This window comes from Macrosteles quadrilineatus, unplaced genomic scaffold, assembly GCF_028750875.1.
Source record: "Macrosteles quadrilineatus isolate MER2022 unplaced genomic scaffold, UCM_ALF_1.0 Scaffold_8__2_contigs__length_117827958, whole genome shotgun sequence".
Taxonomy (NCBI): Eukaryota; Metazoa; Arthropoda; class Insecta; order Hemiptera; family Cicadellidae; genus Macrosteles; species Macrosteles quadrilineatus.
This window is the reverse complement of record NW_026542601.1, coordinates 1,085,946-1,095,430: the sequence shown is the minus strand read 5'-3', so window position 1 is coordinate 1,095,430 and position 9,485 is coordinate 1,085,946. Positions and strand designations below refer to the sequence as shown.

The following is a 9,485-nucleotide window of genomic DNA, read 5'->3' as shown; positions in this document are numbered from 1 at the left end:
AATGTTGTAGGTCCCCCTATGTTCGAAAAATTGCTTTTTAAGAGTTGTGTGCGTAAGTGGATAGAGCTACAGGCCACACCTGTGGTCAGATGTTTATGAAATTTAGTATGTGGGTTCTTATATATTGTATGTCAAGGTGTTTTTGTTTAAAAACTTTTATTTTTATGGTGATTATCCCATAAATTAACAATAACATCGTGATTTTACTAAAATGTCCGGATGGTAGGTTAGTATGTTTTAACCCTTTCAACTCTCTACGGCAAATGGTTGCTGTATACATTGCGGTTTAAAAGTAATCGTAACTTATATGAGTTTCTTTATAAAATATTATAGTTACCCCCACCACTATTCTATGGTAAAAGCTGTTGACAAGCTATTGGGAGAAATAAATCAGATTGCTGATGCAGTTTATTTGTAAACAGATGGTGGCCAGTTTTAACCTTGCTTTTGCCTCAAAAATAAACAGTGCTTTTGATTGTCCACATAGGCTTCGGGTCTGTGTATCAAACGTATCCTGAAAACCAAAAGGTGAACCGTTGTGGTACAAGATTGAATCTGAGCAGTACTGTCACATTATTTTGGTTATATTTTGAATGTCAGGTTAAGTGTAAGAAAGGGCCATGTGGCCCTAACTTTGCCTGAAAACATAAAGGATTTTTCATTTCATTTACTGATAAAACTAATTCTGTACACCAATATTCAAACCAACATCACTGCCACGGATTTGTAATTCGTCACGCTACACTTTTGCATTACTTAGAGTTTCATTCTAAATATAATCAATTAACCCACATTTAAAACGCAGTAAGTTTCCGTGTATTTTAGGTAAATTCGTACACGAGAGGCTAGACAAGAAGTCAATGATGGACGCTATGATGTCAACACCATTAAGTGAGGCGGACCCTGAGATTTACAGACTGATTGCCTCAGAGAGGACTAGGCAGCATTGCGGCCTCAGCTTGGTGGCCTCAGAAAATCTGACCTCAGCATCCGTGCTGAAGACACTCAGCTCGTGTCTTACCAACAAGTACTGCGAGGGTCTGCCAAATCCTAGGTAAGTGCAATGTAATGTGGAAGGAAAATAAACCAACACACCTGTATGTATTTAGGAATGTTTTCTTGTACACCAACTTTAGTAACAACTATCGTAATAGCAATTGGAACATAAAACTTTACAAACACCGCAATAGAAATCAAGTAAATTGCGACTAAAAACTGTAAACTAGAATATCTCTTGGATGGATTATTTTAGTAGATAGAAATCTGACGTTTACTGTATGGGCCAAGTGTTAAATTAATTTTCATTGAGCAAAAAAGTGATGAATTCACATTTAGTATCGAAATATCGAAGAACTGGTAAAAGTAGTAAGGCTAAAAGTTACTCAAAATTCTTGCTTTGTTGACGATCTCAAAATCTTGTAAGAAATGCCAGTTTTATCAGTGATGAGTGTGAAATGGCAAACCTGATGCTTGTAAGACTACTGAATATTCCTGAAACCTCTTTTCTGGGAATGGTAAATTAACCCAATTACCCTTGCAAAATTCCAACCAAACAAATAAATTCAATTGTTACTAGGCTATTTCTTTAATATTTGGATTTGTTCAAAAATCAAGATTTGCTTCAATTACAGAGATCATGGCAGCAACAGATACTTGGATCGCATTGAGCACCTATGTCAAGAAAGGGCGTTACAAGCCTTCAATCTTCCCCCGACAGAGTGGGGAGTGAACGTCCAACCTTACTCTGGTACTCCAGCCAACAATGTGGTGTACATGGCATTGCTTAGACCCCATGATAGAATTATGTGTGAGTTCCTACAAACCAAAAGATATGGCGACAGATAATCAAGATTTTCTTAAACAATATAAATTATTTTATGTATTCTGTCAGATATAGTTAAAACACGGAATTTTATTTGAGGCGACGCAAAGAAAACTGTTACACTTTCAAACAATAAAATATATCAAAGAGTTTTCTCGATTTAGATACATTTCTATGTTAATGTGGTAAAAAAACTAAAGTTGGGAAGATATAATTTTCTCAGCATTTTATTTTCTTAAAAATATTTTTTTTATTATCATTAGTTAAGAACCACTGGGAACTCTCAATATAAAGCCCTAAGCTGTTACAATTAAAGTCCAATCTTAGTACTGTGTGAAAACAAAGGCGTTTAGTAATTTAGTTAAGATTTATATTTCAGTAGCTTAAAATAAAAATTCGGTCAGTAGTGACTTAAAAATTCCGTTGCAAGATGAACTTTGAATTCAATGCAGCTATGTCTTGGGTTTGCATACTTATGGTAACAATTACAAATTGTCATCATAGTTCATTCTTGTACCGTACCGACTCATCTCTTCCATTCACAGCCATTGAAACCGAATTAGAGTCAGGGGGTGGGTAAAAGATTAAGATAGAAAACGAACCAATCAGAAAAAAGGAGGATCCAATAAAAATGTGACTAAAATTTACATAATTGTGTCCAACTGTTCCAGATCTAGATCTTCTAGACGGTGGACATGTAAGTCATGGCAACATGACCTTAGAGGAAAGGCTATCTCGTGCCTCTGTGTTCTATGAGACCATGCCTTATAAGGTGAACCCCAGGACTGGGCTGATAGACTACGACAAGTTTGCTAGAACTGCACGTCTGTTCAAACCAAAACTGATTATTGCAGGTTGGTTGTATTTAAATACTAATTTTTTCGATTACTTAACAATGACAAAATCTTTGTGTCATTTGAGGTGTCGTAGATAAAAGAAGTTAATTTAGATAAAGAAAGAAAGTTAATTTGAAAATAAAAATCTTTTCCTAATGACTATCTATCTTACAAAGTCTTAATATTTTTGTGAAATATAAAATCACTATCGTTAAATGGATAGTGATTTTATATTTTATGAAAGGTATCACATACCAATGCATTTTGCATTGGCAAATGACTTACTACTCACACTAATACACGTGAAATCACATGATATTGATATTTCCCAAAAAATTTAGTCCACTAGTATTTTAATACCTAATTACCGTTTTGAGTATGCAAAAGAGGTCTCTTTGGTTGTTTTTAGCTCTTGACTTTTTGCAAGCTGTTAAAAAAAATTTCATTTGTTATGAGTCCGTGCATTTTTCAATTCATTAGTGAAACTATAGTGCACAAACGTAACACTTGATTAAGGATGAAAACAAAATGAACAGTACAATAATAAGCTATTTAGAGATGATTTAAAACTCTCTCACAACCCCAGGGTCAGCTTCCTACTCACGCTACCTCAACTACAAGAAGTTTCGGCGGATCTCAGACGAGGTAGGAGCCTTCCTGCTGGCAGACGCCGGGCAGATAGCAGGGTTGGTTCAGGCAGAAGTTATATATTCACCATTCCATCACTGCGACATCGTCAGTATTGCTACACACCATACTCTCCGTGGACCACGGGCAGGAATCGTATTCTATAGGAAAGGTAAATGCAGTCTGTGTCTCCAAGTTTTATGCAGGGCCCAGAAGAATTGATTCGGTATTCTTGTTTATATTAGCCACATCTCAAAATAAATAAGTTATTTATGTTCTTACCACTTAAGCTACTAGATATTAATGTATTTAAAGGGGCACTAGGGTAAACTAATATAAACACCCCTCTTCACCACCCCCCTATCTTCTCCACCCCTCTTCTTGTCTTTGTGTAAATGTTAGGTCATGATTCTGGACGATATGACTCTAATTACTAGGGATATTGTATTCCCTGGTTAACCAGCTCAAACCTGTTTAAATTTGGCATATGTTACAACGATGTAGGTAGTTAAGTATGAACTGACTTTGATTTCCATATCTGTGTTTTGGATTAATAACCTTTTTTAGCATACTATACAACATATTATGCATTTCCGGCTTTTCTGTTGTAAGGCCTGGCCAGGGCGTTATCCCAGGACTAGATCAAAGTCACAATCCCACTATATCCCGTGTGTTTCAGGCGTAAGGTCAGTCTCCCAAGATGGCAACACTGTTATGTACGACCTGCCTCAAAGTCTTGGCCAGGGTGTGTTTCCAGGACTAGATCAAAGTCGCAATCCCACTATACCCCGTGTGTTCCAGGCGTAAGGTCAGTCTCCCAAGATGGCAACACTGTTATGTACGACCTGCCTCAAAGTCTAGGCCAGGGTGTGTTTCCAGGACTAGATCAAAGTCACAATCCCACTATATCCCGTGTGTTTCAGGCGTAAGGTCAGCCTCCCAAGATGGCAACACTGTTATGTACGACCTGCCTCAAAGTCTAGGCCAGGGTGTGTTTCCAGGACTAGATCAAAGTCGCAATCCCACTATATCCCGTGTGTTTCAGGCGTAAGGTCAGTCTCCCAAGATGGCAACACTGTTATGTACGACCTGCCTCAAAGTCTAGGCCAGGGTGTGTTTCCAGGATTAGATCAAAGTCGCAATCCCACTATATCCCGTGTGTTTCAGGCGTAATGTCAGTCTCCCAAGATGGCAACACTGTTATGTACGACCTGCCTCAAAGTCTTGGCCAGGGTGTGTTTCCAGGACTAGATCAAAGTCGCAATCCCACTATACCCCGTGTGTTTCAGGCGTAAGGTCAGTCTCCCAAGATGGCAACACTGTTATGTACGACCTGCCTCAAAGTCTTGGCCAGGGTGTGTTTCCAGGACTAGATCAAAGTCACAATCCCACTATATCCCGTGTGTTTCAGGCGTAAGGTCAGTCTCCCAAGATGGCAACACTGTTATGTACGACCTGCCTCAAAGGCTAGGACAGGGTGTGTTTCCAGGACTAGATCAAAGTCACAATCCCACTATATCCCGTGTGTTTCAGGCGTAAGGTCAGTCTCCCAAGATGGCAACACTGTTATGTACGACCTGCCTCAAAGGCTAGGACAGGGTGTGTTTCCAGGACTAGATCAAAGTCGCAATCCCACTATACCCCGTGTGTTCCAGGCGTAAGGTCAGTCTCCCAAGATGGCAACACTGTTATGTACGACCTGCCTCAAAGTCTAGGCCAGGGTGTGTTTCCAGGACTAGATCAAAGTCACAATCCCACTATATCCCGTGTGTTTCAGGCGTAAGGTCAGCCTCCCAAGATGGCAACACTGTTATGTACGACCTGCCTCAAAGTCTAGGCCAGGGTGTGTTTCCAGGACTAGATCAAAGTCACAATCCCACTATATCCCGTGTGTTTCAGGCGTAAGGTCAGTCTCCCAAGATGGCAACACTGTTATGTACGACCTGCCTCAAAGTCTAGGCCAGGGTGTGTTTCCAGGACTAGATCAAAGTCACAATCCCACTATATCCCGTGTGTTTCAGGCGTAAGGTCAGTCTCCCAAGATGGCAACACTGTTATGTACGACCTGCCTCAAAGTCTTGGCCAGGGTGTGTTTCCAGGACTAGATCAAAGTCGCAATCCCACTATACCCCGTGTGTTTCAGGCGTAAGGTCAGTCTCCCAAGATGGCAACACTGTTATGTACGACCTGCCTCAATGTCTAGGCCAGGGTGTGTTTCCAGGATTAGATCAAAGTCGCAATCCCACTATATCCCGTGTGTTTCAGGCGTAAGGTCAGTCTCCCAAGATGGCAACACTGTTATGTACGACCTGCCTCAAAGTCTAGGCCAGGGTGTGTTTCCAGGATTAGATCAAAGTCGCAATCCCACTATATCCCGTGTGTTTCAGGCGTAAGGTCAGTCTCCCAAGATGGCAACACTGTTATGTACGACCTGCCTCAAAGGCTAGGACAGGGTGTGTTTCCAGGACTAGATCAAAGTCACAATCCCACTATATCCCGTGTGTTTCAGGCGTAAGGTCAGTCTCCCAAGATGGCAACACTGTTATGTACGACCTGCCTCAAAGGCTAGGACAGGGTGTGTTTCCAGGACTAGATCAAAGTCACAATCCCACTATATCCCGTGTGTTTCAGGCGTAAGGTCAGTCTCCCAAGATGGCAACACTGTCATGTACGACCTGCCTCAAAGGCTAGGCCAGGGTGTGTTTCCAGCACCAGATCAAGGCCCGGGCTTAATGTTAGCTGGACGTGCAGACCAAATTGCTTCCATAGCCTGCGCTCTCCAACAGACGAAATCTCCACTCTTTAAAGAATACCAAAAACAGGTAATATGGCATGTAAATTATTTGAAAATTTATCCGTTTTTTTAAATAGCCTTATTTAGATTAGGGCTACACCTAGGGCATATATTATTTGTTATAATTGTTGTTTTGTTTTGTCATTAGAAACGATGATTGAACTAATTTATTTTTATTTTTAAGGATTTAAAGAAATACGCTATTTATTGAGCAGGGTCAGTGATCACGTGGACACTGAGCATAATAATAATGGCATTGATTATCTAGGATATTAAAAGGGGTAATAAATCTTATAATTTTTTGTGTGTTAAGGTAAATTTGGACAAGTATCTTTTATCATTAATGTAGTTTTTTTTTTTCATTTAAAATGTTTCTCTTTAAGTACCAAAGAAAATATATTCCTTTAATGAGTACCTAAGAGATTACATACAGGATTCTTCATATTTACAGGTTTTAAGAAATGCAAAGACACTGTGTTTTTGCTTACAACGACGAGGCTATAAGATAGTTTCAGGAGGTACAGATATTCATCTCTTCGTCGTTGATTTGAGAAATCATCACATTTCTGGAGAGACCGCGGAGTATGTGCTGGATAGAGTCAACATTACTTGTAGCCGAAGCGCGGGTAAGCAGCTGTTTATAACAGTGGCTTTCAGATGCCAGGACAATCTACATGATCCATCAGTAGCAGACTTTGTATTCAAATAATAAATTTTTTGATAAAACACTGACACAGTGAGCTAATGTCAAAGAATTTACTAATTTTCTCTTATTTGTTGATACTTTAATTGTGTTTGTGATATAAAATAAGCTGCAAACAAAAAAGGTTGAATTTTCGGTTTGAATTACTTAAAAAGTAGGTGTAAAACCACGGATTAAAGAATTCCGTGAAAATAAACTGAATTCAGCAATTAATTAGACTACACCCTGTCAGAGCTTCAATTTAACTACGTAAATTTTCATTCTCAATTCACTACAACTTTAACATAACATTGGGATGTCTAGTTCTAAAGTGGTTGTGCGAACCGATGGAAAATTAGTTTAAAAAAGTGGATGGTTTTTTGGCTTGGGTTTTGATATTCATTGTCCTGGATGTGTATGAACTCTACTGGTGAAAACGAATAATCGTTTTAGTATGTATTGTGGTTTGAATCTAGACCAAGCTAGCAATTGAATGAGTGTAAAGAAATCTTATTAGGATTTATATAGTAGATCACATAAAACCTGCCCTCTGATGGTTCATGTAGCATTTCTAGACTGCTTTTAGATGCAAAATTAGTCAACACAACCTCAGTCATTATCTAGTTCAGTCTGCTTCCAGTCCTATCGCGGCAATGTACAGTCGTGTTTTTGTTTTTGTTTGTGTTACGTGTAAAATGTGAGTAACTTATTTTTACACCCCAAGTGGACCCTTTTGTTAGCCTGACGATGGCGGAGTTTTAACTTACCACCGAAACATATGTAGCAAGTTTTAAACAACACTACAGTTTATGTTATGGAGTGTCCAACAAGGTATTATTAATCACAATTTGACATAAAACGCAATCCCGGGGCTATCAAAATTATTTGTAAATCTTTGCAGTTCCGGGAGAAAAGAGCCTATCAACCGCTAGTGGTATCAGACTGGGAACTCCTTCATTGACCACCAGAGGGATGGTGGAGAATGACATGGAAACAGTCTCTGAGTTTATCCATAGAGGCAAGTATCAAGCGATTGTATATTTCTGACTTGATTACTTCAGTTAATTTAAACATTTCAAGAATTGTGCTTTTGATGACTGTTCTAAAATAACTAAAACAATGATTGCCATTGAAAAACAGTGTGCATAGAATCTTTATGTAGTGTTTATAAGCTACATATATAGTTGATTTTATAAGTTTATTACATCATATTGTTAAGGATATTTACAAATCAATGTAAAATTACGCTTAAGGTGGCATTTAAATATAAGGAATAATTTTATTATTAATCGTCTTACAGGTTTGGTCTTAGCAAAGGATGCACTAATATCCTCCAAACTAAGGTTTGAGGCTCTAAAAACTACTATTTTAGAAGATAAAATCATCGTGGATAAATTACAAGTACTTCGGAAGGAAGTGGAAGAGTACACGGAAGGATTTCCTTTTCCCTCTCTGCATCAACTTTGATTGGGCGCTGACTAAATATGAATAAATGAACTGAATAAAAGTTATGAATTTTATTTCAAAAGAGGTTTTTTCTGTTCCGCTCAAACATGTTTGAATTGAGCTTTTTGATATGTTTGTTTACTTCTTAGATTTATTAACATTATACAATATGTATTAACTTTTGTGATAAATTATTTTATATGTGCAGTTTTTAAACTGTTTTTACCTTTTTATATTGGCTCCTATCCCTACTATATCACATGTATATCACATGTGTATCACATGGAAATTGTGGTTAGCTGAACGAATCACTTTGTCTACCTTCATTTACTATTTATTTCCAGTGTTGTGTAAGCTATTTTCACATGACATTCACCAAACTTTAGTATTTTTTTTTATTGCATTTGGAATCATTTATGTTTGGAAACATGTTAATTTATTAGTATCAACAATATGTCACGACTCTTCGGGAGAGGAATCTTGGATATTTCCCAATCATCATCGTAAATGTCTCCAATAGTCTATCGAATATAATTCACATCCTTCCCTCATCCCATCACTAAAAACTGATTTTCAATAATAATTTTTATTAAAATATTTTTTTAATATATGCGTTACAGTACCCTTACATAGCTATTTATAAGTAGTATGCCTCACAAATAATATACCCAAACAAATTAACTTGTACAAACTATATTAAGTACATTTTCCATAGTTTATTACACGTCAAACCTTCTCTACACAATCATCTATATAAAGGAATGATGATGGCATTTTTATATCAGTGGTTACAATAAGCCAATTTATTATATGTCACAAAACATGCATCGAAACATCCACGGGGCTGACCTCACAGTTATTATGTTGTCATCAAACTGTCGAAGCTGAAATCTACATTTCAATGCGGTTGTGTTAACTCTTTCCTACTTGACCATGTTTTGTCGGTGGAAAAAAAAAACTGTCTTTCTAAACCTAACTAGGCCTATAAACTTATGTGACCTCACCTTTTTTACGATTGACTTCTCTGTACTGTTGTTATTTAAGTTACTAAATTTGCCATTATCAACGAAGTTAAAACAGCAATAAACAACGCATGAAATACAATGAACAGTTATCACTACTACCAATAGTTTATTTGAAGTCTAGGAGAAGATAACTGTAGAGTGTGTGTCCAAACTAAGGAATCCCCTCCTTGTCCTTCACAAGAGCCACTACGATTACACTATTCTGTATATGGAAATAAAATACTGACTTCTAGTCAAAGTATTTTTTTCTACT

The 9,485-nt window shown here is 37.7% G+C and overlaps 1 protein-coding gene across 1 annotated transcript; it reads left to right on the top strand.

The window, feature by feature from the left end:
* The first annotated feature begins 860 nt into the window (after nt 1-860).
* On the top strand, nt 861-5,922 carry LOC128999437 (serine hydroxymethyltransferase-like). The gene is made up of 8 exons (XM_054425958.1): nt 861-1,054; nt 1,632-1,807; nt 2,494-2,676; nt 3,245-3,457; nt 4,697-4,807; nt 5,063-5,128; nt 5,307-5,372; nt 5,795-5,922. Exons 1-8 carry the CDS (start codon nt 861-863, stop codon nt 5,920-5,922), a joined length of 1,137 nt encoding a protein of 378 aa, XP_054281933.1.
* Nucleotides 5,923-9,485: the final 3,563 nt, after the last annotated feature.

Coding starts and splice junctions, on each gene's coding strand:
- LOC128999437 (XM_054425958.1), top strand. CDS start 861: ATGATGGACGCTATGATGTCAACACCATTAAGTGAGGCGGACCCTGAG. Junction 5,129..5,306: donor GCCTCAAAGTCTAGGCCAGG/GTGTGTTTCCAG, acceptor CGTGTGTTTCAG/GCGTAAGGTCAGTCTCCCAA. Junction 5,373..5,794: donor GCCTCAAAGTCTTGGCCAGG/GTGTGTTTCCAG, acceptor CGTGTGTTTCAG/GCGTAAGGTCAGTCTCCCAA.